Genomic DNA, 14950 nt, shown 5'->3' with positions numbered 1-14950 from the left:
CACTTCTCTGAAGTCTCTCAGCCTCACAGAGTGTTTGTTGTGGGGGATGAAGGGAAAGGACGCTTTGAGACTCCTTAGGGTAGTGATAAAGTGGGGTATCAAATCCAAACTCTTCTTCTTCCCGTATTGGTCTCTACAGCCACAGCAGGTGCTGTAACTCTACAACGGTTTGACTTCACCCCAAAGGTGCACTCTTCCATTGTATCCTGAGACAGAAGGATGCCAACCAATCTTTGGCAAGACTCTCTTAATCTAATCTAATCTAATCTACCATGAAGGATTGTGTGTGGACAGGATACTAGATGCAAATATATACCGGTACACCCAACACTTTTTAATAAAAACCCATGCAGTAAATATCAATGGCATACGAATAAAGTCAATGTTCTGGGTATCAAAATGAACAAAGTACTTATAAATATTAATGGACTGAAGATAGGAACAGCCAAGAGCCAAAGAAGAGCACTTGTGTATCTTATGCTGTTGAAATTGCCATTCAGATCCAATTTGCAGCATTTGGAACATTCACTTGTCTGATCCAAAGAAGCTGTTCCTATCTCTGAAACAAATCTATAGCAGTTAAATCAAACCCATCTGTTGGCAGTTGGGGGAAGCTGTGAGCATTGACAAGTCCCAATATTATCATCCTGCCCTCCTAACACCCGAAATCAAAGAACACGTTTTTGACCAGTTATTTAACAGCAACCTTTTACTGGAAAAAAAAATCCATTTCACTATAGGCACTGCATAGCAAATGCTTTATGCTCAAGGGCAAATCAACAGTTAGATATTGTGCTTTGCGGCAAATCCTGCCAACTGAGTAACGAGAGTGCCAAAGCTTGTGTGTCACTTCCTCTTCGGAAAGGACACTGATGGATACTTAGCACACAGAGTCATTTGCCTTATTTAAAGCCTGCTTGCTATCATGTCCCCGTTTGTTCCTCCTCCTTTACTTTGACAAACCAGATTCATATGCCTGTGACTTCCTACGAAGAGGGGTTTTCCTTCAAGAGGATGCTTACATCAGAGCGGACACATTAAATCACAAGTCTAAAGAACCATGCAGCAAGCAGCTGACAAACCAAGGAATCTGAAACTCAATTTAACTCAGCCATTGAAGGGCACATTTTTGTCCACCTAAAACAGATAAGACTAATTAGTAATAAAAATCTAATGATACACACAATAAGCTGCAGGAAGAACACTATACTAGTGTAATGCAGTCTTTTCTAACCTGGTGCCCTCCATACATTTTAAACTTCAATGTAATGTTTTGGGAGCTGAAGACCAATCTGGAAGGCAGAAGGCTGGTGAAGGCTGGCTTAGAGAAAGCAAAGAGATTTAATAAAAGCTCTGTTAAATAGCAAGAAGTGCCAGACTCTTAGTCACATCAACAGCACAATCCTATGCATATTCAGAAGGAAATCTCACTATATTTAGAGAGAGGCTTACTCCTAGGTATGTGTTTTCAAACTACATTTTCTTTTCTGTTGACCATCAAGCTGGCTTCTCCTCATTCAAAATATTAATCAAGAAGCCCAGTTACATACAGAAACCCCAAGGGGATATCACAGTCGGGATTTCTGTTTCAGTTTCCCAAACTACAGTCCCCTATTCAACAATGCAAATTGTTTATTTTATACTCAGGGGAGCTTTAAAAGCCTTTTGCAATGCAGAAGGGGTGGAAGAATGGAGAGGAATTTTGGGGAATGTTAAAGAAAACTGCAATTTGCATGCAGATCTCCCTCTAGCCATCTATGGACTTGAGCCAAAAACCCAAATTAAAGAGGGGGGAAAGGTAGAGCTGAGTGATGAAAGGAAGTTATATAAAAGGCAACAGAGAAAACTGAAGAATTATTCATTGAAATTATAACAACTTTAAATGGAAAACTGCAATACAGACCATTTGGACTGAATTGTTTTTATTTCTGTTGCTTACAAAAGGTTCATTACAGATTCAACTCAATGAATCTGCAAGCATTCCCTCCATTACAGTAAAACCTCAAGCACGCTCAAAACTGGTAAATCAATAACACTGCATTTTCTTTGTGTTTTATTCATAAACCTTCCTTCTCTCCCCAACCTCCACGTTAATGGGAAAGAGAGAAATCCACCACTAAATGAATGCTTGTGCCCTGAATTTCACACGTTTATTCCTAAGAGAAACACTTGAGCTTGCTATCATCAGATTTCCAGTAACAGAAAGGTACTGAAGGAACAGACTATCTATCTGATTTGCAGGGATTAAAAGTTCAATAAAAAACAGCTGAAAAGGTTAAAGATTGAAAGCATCACTGAAATCAAAATTTTAAAAAATGTCTAAAATGAGGGATGGAAGAATGACAATGAAGAAAGAAAATATCATAAACCACAGCTGTCTCCCTTATTCCAGAATAACATCCATGCCCAAGCAGCATATTGGGCTTTAAACATCACATTTCCATCATTAATTACTTAATCAGAAAATGAAAGTATTCCTGAACCAACCTGTGGCAAAAGTTAACATTGCACATTATCTGTGCTACCACTGGATTCTGTCCATGATTCGAAACGTGCACCAGATAGAACAGCCAATTTTCTATAAATAGCATTGTTACTTAAGTTTGTTCTCCACATTGGTGAGATTCAGAGCAGGAAGTTAGTACAATAGTTGTCTGACAAATCACTAGCAACGCATTGAGAATGCTTCCAGACAGCAGTTTACTGTGAAATAGGGGCTGCTCATGCATGCAACTTTTTTGCACTGTCCAAATGGCATCATCATCGAATGCCGGCCCATATTTTTTACATTTAATCTGGATTTCCAATTACTATGGAAAAATTGTTAAGTAAAGATAACTAGTTACAGTCATATCTTGGTTTAAGTACGCCTCGGTTTGAATATTTTCAGTTTAAGTACTCCGCGGACCCATTAAGTACAGACCTCCGGAACCAATTACACTCATACCTCGGGTTAAGTACGCTTCAGGTTGAGTACTCCACAGACCTGTCTGGAACAGATTAATCCACTTTCCACTACTTTCAATGAGAAAGTTCGCTTCAGGTTAAGTCCGCTTCAGGTTAAGTACAGTGGTGCCTCACTAGACGAAATTAATTCGTTCCACGGGTCAATTCGTGTAACGAATTTTTCGTCTAGCGAGTCGCGGTTTTCCATAGGAATGCATTGAAACTTAATCAATGCGTTCCTATGGGCTCCGGGGGACTGGCGGCGGCGGAGCTTGCTCTCTTGGCTTGGGGAAGGCAGGCAGGCACTTGCTCTCTTGCCTGCCTGCCTTCCCCGAGCCAAGAGAGCAAGCGCTGCCGCTTCCAGTCCCCGAGCCGAAGCACGAGGAACACAGCAGGGATGGGACAGGGCTTGAGAAGCCTTGTCCTCTCCTTGCTGTGTGACAGGCGGCGGCGGCAGCGGCGGAGGGGAAGCGGAGGAAAGATCCCGCGCTTTCCCCCCACCTCGCCTGTGCTTCGGCTTCCTCGGCGAAGGCAAGCAGGCGGGCTGTCTGCCTGCTTGCCTTCGCCGAGGAAGCGCCGTCCCATGCCGGCGCTGCGCGGCGAGGGAGAGAAGCGAGGCACCACTGTACAGACTTCCAGAACCAATTGTGTTTGTAAACCGAGGTACCACTGTACGGTATATGATATCGCTGGTGTGGAAGCTAATTATCAAATTTGGGGGTGGCTGGGTGGTTTTGTCTTGTGCAGTGTTCAAAACTCCCATTGTTCTAGGCAGGGAATTTCATTAGCGTGAGCAGTTTCTGAGGAAAGGGAACTTTTTCTGCCTCCCCACTTCCAGCCACTCTCTGAAGACTGGAGAAGAGACCCTCTTAAGACTATTAGAGGGGTGGGAAGGGGAAGGACTAGACCATGTGAAAAATTAACATAATATTTTAGCTGCAATGCATTCATTATCAGCTTTGTATTCTTGTTCTAGAAAAAGTACACCTACATTTCGTGGTTTCACCCATAACCTAGGTTTAAGGTGCCATTTTAGCTCCTAGCTTTCATATCTCAGTTTCTAACACTGGTCATGTGCATAGTGATTTTTTTCGGTGGTAGTCTCTATTGCCATACTGCTACTTCCACTTGGCTCCAGACCTGAACAAAACCTAACTATTTTGCTTCCGGCAGCCCAAACAGTGCAAGTGTGAAGGCACACTGGAATTTCAACCGAGTTTGGAGGAGCTATTCTCTCAAGATCTTGACACTACCCTGGAAACCAATCTTAGTACATTTGAGAAAACCAAATGGAAAAGGATGTTGCTTTCCCCCCACCAAATTACAAGGCCTTCATTATCCTCATTGTGAAACATGATGATGTGCTACTGCGTGCTTACCGGGGCGGGGGGATAAGGTATACATGCACAGGTACAGTTACAGAAATACCTGCACCTGTGGTCAGAAAAAGGTAGTGGAGGGTGAAGGAGCATTTCCTGAAGGGAGGAGCCAAATCACACAGCAGGAACATTTCAACAATTACCACTCACTGGTGTGGATGGAAAACATCAGTATAGCTATGAAAAGTTTAACCATGCACGTGTGGAATTTAATACACCCATTAAGCACACAGAAAAATCAGATCTGAACTATCTATTTGCAAGGTATCACCTCCTCTCTGGAACCACCTGAGCTGCTTTATATATGTACATGTAGTTTTAGCATTCAATTATAATTACAATTGGCAGTAATATTACTGCTGTCAGAAGTACTGCAGCAGAGGGTGTCATATGGGGGAGATGGGAAACATTGTGCCTAGAGATGCATGGCCTCCCAGTCTTTTGCCCCCATAGGGCTTCCAGTAGGTCTAGACCAGGCATCCCCAAACTTCGGCCCTCCAGATGTTTTGGACTACAATTCCCATCATCCCTGACCACTGGTCCTGTTAGCTAGGGATCATAGGAGTTGTAGGCCAAAACATCTGGAGGGCCGAAGTTTGGGGATGCCTGGTATAGACCCTTGGGAAGGTAGGAAAGTGGAACACATTAAAGTGTTTGTAACCCGCTGTGTTTGTAGCCCGAGGTACCACTGTATGTATGTATGCTGATGGAATAGGGAATTAGAAAGCAGGAGCAAGGGAAATGATTCTTCTCTTTCACCTACACTGTTCTTGGTCCCACCTCTCCAGTTTCCTAATCCCAGAAGCAAAATGTATGTAATCAACAGGATTATTGAGTAAGGATAGGCTTATTCTTGCTCATCAACACCACATCCTTCCAATCTCAAGACAAATATCCCTCTGCACAAGGACTCCTTCTCCATGGCTAATGTCAGACCCTGAACTGAGGAAAATGGCAAGATGGTGAAGTGTGTTTCACACACAGACCTACAAGCAGAAAGAGTCCTTGAATCCATCAATTAAGCAATTCAAGTGATTCTCTATGCCAAACTTACCAGTTACACAGGGTGCCACAGTAGTAGCAACTACAACAGCATTTGGTAAAGTGATCTCTGTTAAGTTTTGTAACTGTCAGTTACTAATGCAATTAACATTTTCACTGAAAGCCAAGAGCAGCAATCAAAAGATACCTTAGCTTACCATGTAGCTTAAATAACCAGACAGTCACATACAAAAGCCACAGCCATGGCACACGTTCTATCATAAAATTAAAGCAGCATTGGTAGTCATGTAAAGGATTTCTCTAAGCATCTCTCTCTATGACAGGCTCATGTGTTCCACCCATTTGCAGGAACCCTGTGGCATTTCCCCTGATCTCTTTAAAAAAAAGTGATTGGGAGCCTGAGGGCCATATTCCCTTGTGCCTAACCTTTCAGGGGCCGTATGACAGCAAAGTTGTACACATCCATTAACGCACTCACACCCACACATTCATTCACTCACATGTGAATTGGGCTTGAAAAACACATTTCTGTTCCCTTCTCCCCCAAGTCTAAATGCCAGAGGAGGGTGGCAGTCTTGATGGAGACAGCAGTTGAGGAGAGGAGCGTCAACCCTTCCCTTCCCAGCTGCAATATGCACAAACCTAATTCTGCACACAGAACATGCACTCACAAAAATTAGGCTAGGGAAGCTGCTTCTCAAGCCTAGATGCCACATGGGGAGGGTTCAAGAGGGGAGAGTGAGTCACAGTGGCAGAGAGGAGTAAGTCTTTCCTGTCCAGTTAAACCCCCTCTCCACAAATGCCAATGGCTGCAATGGGAATCTGTTTTCAAGCCTAACTGCTATTGGGGAGGGGAGGGGAGGATGAGGAAGCACCACGGGCTCCTCATCTTGAAGGATGGACTGTATTATACATATAACTTGGCATCTTCTTACTGTCAGTCACCTGAAACATACTCAGTGGGATTTGAAGCATGCATAGGACTAGAGTGCAAAATTGTTATATCCAACAGGTGAACAGTATGAGAGAACACAGGAAACTGCCTAATACAGAGTCCGACTCTGTTCCATTTAGCTCAGTCCCACCTAATTGGCAGTGGCTTCCGGGGATTTCAGAAAGGATCTCTCCCAATCCTACCTGGAGATGATTGGGATTGAATGTGAGAACTTCTGCATTCAAAGCATGTGCTCTACCCCTGAGCCACCCCACAAAGCAAACATTAATTTGCAGTGAATTAGTTAGGAATATAAAAAGTAGCCTTATAACGAGTCAGACCATTGGACCATCCATTTAAATACTGTCCACACCAGTAGTTCCCAAATATTTCACCTTGGTGGACGACTTTAAAAATTTTCTGGCTGTTTTTAACAATTGAAGTGCACTGTGCTAGATGCTGTATTATTTTAATTGTATATACAGTATTGCTTATTTTATTTTTTATAAAATTGTATTTTATTGTATTACAGTTTGATTTCCATAGAATTCCAAGTGCAATACAATATAGTACAATCTGTAAGAAATAAAAGCAAGAAGAATACAATTAAAATGTATATATGAATATTATATCTGACAAAGTTCACAGGCCACAGTGTGGGAACCCCTGGTCTTCACAGACCGGCGCTGATACTCCCAGCCCCACCTGAGTTGCCAGGGACTGATTCTGGGACCGTCTGCAAGGAAAGCCACTGAGCTACAACTACAAAAGTGACCACTACAATTTTTTTGTCATTCTGATTAGAGACTTATCCTCCACAGATGTTCTTCTGCTAAATGGAAGCAATCAGAAAGAAAACTGCATTGTTTACAGAGTTAATGAGAAGATGCATACAAAGTACTTCTATTCCAAACACATTGCTATCCCAAGATTTTTCAGAACAAACAGGATGGACAAAAAGACAGCGCTGCAAATATAATGTTTTTTCATAGTTTCCATTTACAGTCATTATCTTTTAAAGGCCAGTTTAAAGAAATGTAGTTCTATTTTTTTTAAAAAAAACACAGCTGCCATAACTATCCCAAGTTTCAGAACTGTTTTTACTTCTATGGTCCTGTTAGCTTAACTTGATAGATATTACAACCTGGCCTACATCCAAGGTCAAAGGTATTGCAAAAAAGTTTCCACTATTTTCATCTGGCTAGTAGAGGGGACTTTGACCCCAACATAATCTCCTTCATGATCTACACATTATCAAAATAGCACGCTTACACAACCTGCTTCTGGAGCTTTATAAAGCCCACTGCAAAAGAGATTCACGCAGGATCCTCATTATGAGACATTTACACAGAATCGTAAGAGTTAGAATGAGGATGGCCTCCCAAAATATACGTTTGAACTTCAAGTAAGCTTTTATCCTGTGGAGGGCAATTAAACTCATCCCACAGAGCATCTTAAAAACTTGCTGTCTCCACTGAATTCCATCCTATACTTTGAGCAAATTATACACATGTGGACTATTCTCATCAATGACACGCAAAGCCAATAGAAGGCATGACTTATTCATTATGTAAGAGACTGTGGTGCTTCTTCGCTTAATATTTGAAGAGGCTGAACAACTTTAAGTGCTGAGGCCTGCAATCACCTTGAAACATTCCTTTCATAACCCAAGGACAATTTTTTTTTCTAAAACTGATTTTCTACAGTCCCACAAGCCATGTCAAGCCTAAGAGTCCTTCACGCACACACAAACTTCCTTTTGAACCAAGTATTTATATCTGCTTTTCCTTCCTTATATCTGCTTTTCCTTCCTTATTACATCAGTACGAAGTTTTAGTACAGTGCAGGACGACTCTTTCTTTTTAGCTGCACCAGCTATGACTTGTGTACATAGCTAGCCAGCAAATCAAGTATTTACATAGCACCAGAAGTGTGCTGCGGAGCTGATAAGGATGTTGTGTTTAAACTAGTATACTATTCAGACTCAAATGCATTATTAAGGAAGGAAAGCATCAGATTACCAACTGTATAAACCTCAGCATCTTTTACCAGCACAGGAACTTTAGCACTGAACTACAGCACACTCCACAAAATGCAGAACACATTGGTGAAAGCTCACTAGGCATAATGTGCCAAGCAGCAATGTTCTAATGGCAGCACAACTTGCTGTATAGCAACAGCTACCATGTCCCATTAACAGGTGCCTGGCATAGCCTAGGATAGTCTCTTAACTCAGGAGACTGCATCTAGGCCATAACACCATACACTTGCCTAAGAGAGGTAGCTACTGGTAGCTGTAATAACACCTCAATGACTCTTTCAGAAAGTCAGAAGTGTTTTTTTTGGGGGGGGGGTGCGTGTGCAGGAATGAGTATTTTAATATATTTACAATAGTAAACATCGCCCTGCTAAATGATCTTAATATTTTTGTAATAACTAGCACAGACCCTCCTTTCCTATCACTTGGTCTAAACTCCTAGAAACTGAACTTATTGAGTCCAAAGAAAAGGAACAGCCACATACAATAGAGCATTCATTAATCTAAAATTTAGAAACCACCTATCATATTTGAGAAACTTCCCCTAATTTGCAGTGAAAACAATGCTAGCCTAGATTCTTTCAGTCTTGTGCATTTCTGGTATTACATGTGAAGTCTATCCCCCTCTCAGAAGCTCAGGACTTTTGGAGGAGGAAGCAGGGCACCCCATCTATGGGTGAAGCTTGAACATACAAGCAGATTATGAAGTTCTTCTGACTGCAAAAACCAGCCTCTACATTTAAATACATGTATGGTCAAATCAAGATTCTTAGACCAATGACTCCTTCGTCTCTGCCACATCACTGACCCAGGATGGCACCTTCTACTACTTGTCATTACAAGTCCCTGTAAATACAATCACACTTGTATTTATGTGCAAGTATTGTACAGAACACAGGAGCCATTGTATGAACTAGAGAAAGGTATGGTAGCTAATCAGGAGAAGGGTTAGACTCAGATGTGGCCTGTACTGTGCCCATAGCTGCCAAGTTATCCCTTTTTTTAAGGGATTTTCCCTTATGCTGAATAGGCTTCCTCGTGAGAAAAGGGAAAACTTGGCAGCTATGATTGTGCCTGCTAGAGAAAGAGATCCAACATCAAATTTCTCTAACAAAAAACCTAGCATTTAAAAATAGTTATGGGTTTCTGAAATCAGTCCCATGTGTGATGCAAATATGCAATTTCATTTCCACACCCAGCGCTTCGCCTTCCAGCTTCCACCAAAGCAAGGAGAAAGGCCACACCTTTCCCCCTAATAGTTACAACTTACCAAGTTTTTCCACCAATTTCAGCATGACGCCGCCAATATGGACCTCTCCTGTGACCCTCAGAGTTACATCTCTGCTCAGGTCTGTGACATGGACGCTTAACTCCCAAGTCCCATCCGCATAGCAGCCATCTGGCATCCGTATACCGTCCAGAGCCATCGTTCCTCCTTCCTGCAAGCAAGCAGCAAAGGAAACGGCATTCATTAGCTAAGCAGAAGCCTCACACTAGCAGCTCATAAGCCTCTCCCTGCTTCCCATTTACTGAAGAAAAAGCATGAAGGAGCCAAATCCAGGGAAGGCAAACAAGCTCTCCCTAAGTCTGCTGCGAAGAAGAAAGAAAGAAGAAGAAGAGAAAAGGCTGAGAGCTCCCAACACATGGCTCAATTTACAAAGAACTTAGTGAGGCAATTGGTGGGGGAGGGCAGAGTCGGACTGCAAACTTGCTGTTGGGCAGCTGGAAGAATGCAAGCATGAAGGCAATGCAAACCAAAACCTTATTTAGCACCAACTCTGCCTAATATATTTAGAGGAGGGATTACAATGCCCTTATTCAGCTTCTCACCTACACCTACAACACAATATTTTCCTTATTTGTTTACTGTTCATCCCCCCCCCCTCTCTCTCTGTGTGTGTGTGTGTGGCATACATCATCCATACATACTATCAATTTTCAGCAGGGCACTCAACACGAATGCGTGACATGCTCCCTCCTTTTTACCCTGAGTCTCCACATCCCCTCCAACATCTGTGCTAAAAGGGGTGCGAAAAATGATTGCCGAGGAAATGGGATAGTACCCGTCCGCAGGAAAAAGAGCGCCACCGCTTGACCCATAAAAGGGTCTCCTTAGCCCTTCCCTCCTAGAAAATACAGATATTATTACTACAGTACTACTACTATTATTATTAATAATGGTATTTTAAAGGCGAGTCAAGGGCAACTCTATATAGCAGCCAAGACTTCCCTTGGGCGGAGAGAGTGAGAGTCTCCTCCGAAAGGAACAAGGGAAGCTCTATTCCGGCAGGGCAAGAGGGACGGGGCGGCAGGGGTGGAGTAGATGGAAGGAAAAGGAGAAAAAGGAAGAGAGGAAGAGAGAAAGACCCGTCTTTGCCCCACAATAACGTCCATTCAGAGGAGGGTCGCATGCAAAGAGGGAAGAGACTCTGGAAAAGAGACTCGGGGGGGGGAGGAGGAGAGGAGAGAGACGGAAAGGGGGTCAGGCAGACATATCCACACACCTATCTGTATACACAGCCAGCAACCACGACCCCCATTCGCTCCCACACCCAGCCCAGCCCCACAACGCGGTGCCTTAAGGGTGGGCATGTGCAGAGATGCGCCCCTCGACCTACAAGTGGGGAATGGCCGGGGAGGGGGGAGAGAGAGAGAGAAAGAAAGGCAAACCCCTCAGCTTCCCATTCTCTTTAAAGCCAGGTGGGGAAGCAGAGCCCACCCCCCACAAAAAAACCCCACGCATCATTCATACATACGAAAACCCCTCGCATGCACAAAGCCCCGTCCTATTCACACACACGCGCGCGCGCGCGCCACTCTCTCGCCCGCACGAAACACTCGTGCGTCCACTCACGCGCCCCATTCACACGTCCGCACAAATTCCCGCCCAGAGGGAGAGACCCTTCGCGCCCCTCGCCGCCCCGCACTCGCCTGCCGGGCTGGGCTCTTCTTCCTCGGCCGGGGAGCGTCCCTTCGCGGGGCCTGCGAGGAGGCGGAGGGCGCTTCTTCTTCTCGCTTCTCGCCGCCGCGGACGCCGCCAGGACGGGAGCCTTCCCCGCCCCCCGGGGCGCCGCCTGAGGGGAGGGAGGAGGGAGGAGGGAAGAGGGAGGAGGAGGCGGCCAGAAAGGCCCGAGGCGGGGGGGGGGGAGAGAAGAGAGGGAGGGAGGCGCCGCTGCCCTTTTATGGAAGCGGGCGGCGGAGGAGTGGGGGCGCGGGGCCAACATCCGGGACTCCCCCGTGGGCGGGAAAGGAGGATCGGGGAGGCTGCCGGGACTCCTGAGGGAAGGAAGGAGGGAGGGGGAAAGCGCGGGAAGCGGCCGCTCTGAGGCGTTTTACCTCACAAGGCGTTCTCCCTCACAGTCGTCGCTCTCCCGCCCCGCAATAATGGGGGCTTGCGGGGAGACCCTCGCCGGGGTGTGTGGTATTCAGCGAGGGGTGGTAACTGACCCGCCTTCGTTTCTCCTCCGTCTCCTCCTTTGTAAACCGCCCTTCACCTGAAGAGCCCAGGGCGGTTCACAGCAGAAAGATGCACGATGAGAGAATACAAAATAAAAAAAATTCCTTCCAGCGGCACCTTAGAGACCAACTAAGTTTGTCATAGGTATGAGCTTTCGTGTGCATGCACACTTCTTCAGATACACGGAAGCTCATACCAATGACAAACTTAGTTGGTCTCTAAGGTGCCGCTGGAAGGAATTTTTTTATTTTCTTTCGACTGTCTACAGCAGACCAACGCGGCTGCCTACAAAACACAATGAAACAAAACGAACCAGTAACAAAGCCACAGAATAAACCAGCCCTGAGAGCAGGAGAAGTTTCTTAATACATAGATGTACATGTGTATAAATAGATATATGTGTGTGTTTCAGCCTTTGCCAACCTGGTGCCCTCCAGATGTTGCTAGGCGACTACTATCACTGGGAAATTCAGGTCATAACCAGAAATTTACAGAACCAACTCGCTTTCCCCGATTTTTTTTTTTTATTGCAACAAGTGAGGGGGAAATGCACTGGAAAGTGTGGGACATGTGCCCCTGAAAACAAATGAGGGTGAATGCTCAATAAACAGGTCATAGCTCAGTCAGCAGAACATGAGGCTCTTAATCTCACGGTTGTGGGTTCGAGTCCCGTGTCGGGCAAAAGGTTCCTGCATCGCAGCGGGTTGGACTAGATGGCCCCTCAGGGTCCTTTCCAACTCTACAATGCTATGACTACAGTCTGATACCTATAGATCTTTAATGCTATCGCTACTAACATTCCTATTCTGCCATTGACTCCGAGCTCAAAAAACTCATGGGAAGTTAATTTAGACAGGGGCGTGTAGGGAGGGTGTTAATGGTAAAGAAGCAGAGGAGAAACCAGTGTAAGGGGAAAGATGCCTGCCATAGACTTGTCGGAGGAGATAAGTCTGGCTTGGAGGGAGAATGGCATGGATGCAGGGAAGATAGCAAGGCAGAAATATAGTTCCCTCTTTCTGGAGAAGCAGCCCTACATGATTTGATTTTCTTTGGACAAGAGACAGCAGGAGTCTTAACGGCGTCCATGTAATAAACGAAATATTGACATCCTGGGCAGCAGTCACGAAATTAAAAGACGCCTGCTTCTTGGGAGAAAAGCAATGACAAACCTAGACAGCATCTTAAAAAGCAGAGACATCACCTTGCCTACAAAGGTCCATATAGATAAAGCTATGGTTTTCCCAGTAGTGATGTATGGAAGTGAGAGCTGGACCATAAAGAAGGCTGATCGCCAAAGAATTGATGCTTTTGAATTATGGTGCTGGAGGAGACTCTTGAGAGTCCCATGGACTGCAAGAAGATCAAACCTCTCCATTCTGAAGGAAATCAGCCCTGAGTGCTCACTGGAAGGACAGATCCTGAAGCTGAGGCTCCAATACTTTGGCCACCTCATGAGAAGAGAAGACTCCCTGGAAAAGATCCTGATGTTGGGAAAGATGGAGGGCACAAGGAGAAGGGGACAACAGAGGACGAGATGGTTGGACAGTGTTCTCGAAGCTACCAGCATGAGTTTGACCAAACTGTGGGAGGCAGTGCAAGACAGGAGTGCCTGGCGTGCTATGGTCCATGGGGTCACGAAGAGTCGGACACGACTAAATGACAACAACAATGTAATAAACACCTGCAATTATGCAAGGAAACAGGCACTTCTACTGCGAAGCCCTTGAGCAGGAGCTCAGTGCAACAATCTTATCCGCAGGGCTCACCTGTCCAAGCAAGGCTCACACCTAGATGTGCCTAGCTTCAGCGATGTGCCTTTAGTTTTGGACCATACTTGGGGGGTTGAAGTCGGCTCCAACGAAAAACTCTCTTCTCTGTCGCAGGATCAGTGCGCGGGCCCTTCCCCCCCCCCGACAACGCTGGCTGAGAACTGGCCACAGAAGCCGTCTTGCAGGTACATTACCCACCTGGGAAAACATCTCCAACGGTTAGTTCCTCTTGAGGGAACATCAGCCTATTGTTCGTGACTATTAATAAGCAATCACCTTAGCAAAGAAGGGTCACCCAGCAGCTGTAACAATAGAGAGACTGGATAGGAACCAAGAGTGGAGTCGGGGGAAAGAACAGAGAGCTCATTATGTCAGCACGGGTGGGACTGGGATCAAGGAGTCCTAGGGAAAAAATTCCCCCGAGGGAGTCAATCTGTCCCAAAATAACGTCTCAAGAGTCTCACATAGCACTGGTACCCTGAAGATTTAATTCTACACACATTTTCTTGGTGTTTTCCCTTCAACAAGCTTGCCCCAGGAGAGCAGTGGGGTGACACGACCCCATCCCCACGCTTTGTTTTGTTTTAACCGAGAGTAATCACATCGTTGCAGTGCCCTAATTGCAATATTACTAGTTTGGGGTCAGTGGTGGAATCCTCCTGAAATTGTCTCGGTTTTCTGAAAGTATCAGCCAAGTTTATTTATATGCCCCTATCCTGCCACCATTATGCTCAGAGTGGCTTTGCAACAGAAAGAGGCAAAGCAGCAATGTAAGAGATACGGTATTACAGAAAAATGCAGAACTCATCAAAGCACAGTGTGTTTTAGAGGTTAATGTGAAGGAGTTCTGGATCTGCCCTGCTTGCTTGGAAGGTTGGAAAGAGAGGCAGTGGTGGTAGCGACATGGGATGGGGGGGGGCCCCACTGTGGTCTGATCCACTGAGCCTCTTCAGCTTGCTGATCATAAGGTCAGCAATTTGACCAGCTCCCTCAGGCTGAAAGGAGAGATGAGTGCTGCATCCCAAAGTTGAATTCGTCTGGACTTAACCATCCAGGGGTCCTTTTACCTTTACCTTAGGTGAATTGGAGAGGCTGATAGAGCATTATTATTGCATATAAATACTGTACGTAATTAAATAAACACACCATTGCAAACTACTTCAGAGGCAGTTGTATTCGAGTTGAAAACAATGCATTTATAACAACAGGCATAATTACTTCTGCGCACATAAAACTTTTGTGTTGCATGGATTCAGACAACCAGTGCCATGCAATGGTAGTGCTGAGAGCATGGTGGATCTTGTGAGCATCCCAACATGTGTCAAGACAGCACATGACCACATCCTGGCTGAATCTGTGTTTCCCCAGTTGTGGTGAGACCTAATCATAGCAAGTTGCAGGAATAATTAAAGAATGGCTTTCAAG

At 45.0% G+C, this 14950-nt stretch overlaps 1 protein-coding gene across 4 annotated transcripts in view; it reads right to left on the bottom strand.

Moving 5' to 3' along the window:
* The window catches only part of FERMT2 (FERM domain containing kindlin 2), a 97669-nt gene extending 87516 nt beyond the window's left edge, over nt 1-10153 (bottom strand). For 3 of the 4 annotated variants that reach the window (XM_035098956.2, XM_035099036.2, XM_035099113.2), the window contains exon 1: nt 9570-9738. In XM_035098956.2, coding sequence (XP_034954847.1) covers nt 9570-9726 — 157 coding nt within the window. In that variant the 5' untranslated portion in view covers nt 9727-9738. Of the gene's footprint in view, nt 1-9569; nt 9739-10129 lie in introns of those variants that run through there. The other variant, XM_060270794.1, reaches the window with a different exon arrangement.
* Nucleotides 10154-14950: the final 4797 nt, after the last annotated feature.

The sequence above is a fragment of the Zootoca vivipara genome, chromosome 1 (assembly GCF_963506605.1).
Source record: "Zootoca vivipara chromosome 1, rZooViv1.1, whole genome shotgun sequence".
Lineage (NCBI taxonomy): Eukaryota > Metazoa > Chordata > Lepidosauria > Squamata > Lacertidae > Zootoca > Zootoca vivipara.
Note: the sequence above shows the minus strand (reverse complement) of the source record. Positions and strands in the feature narration are given on the sequence as shown.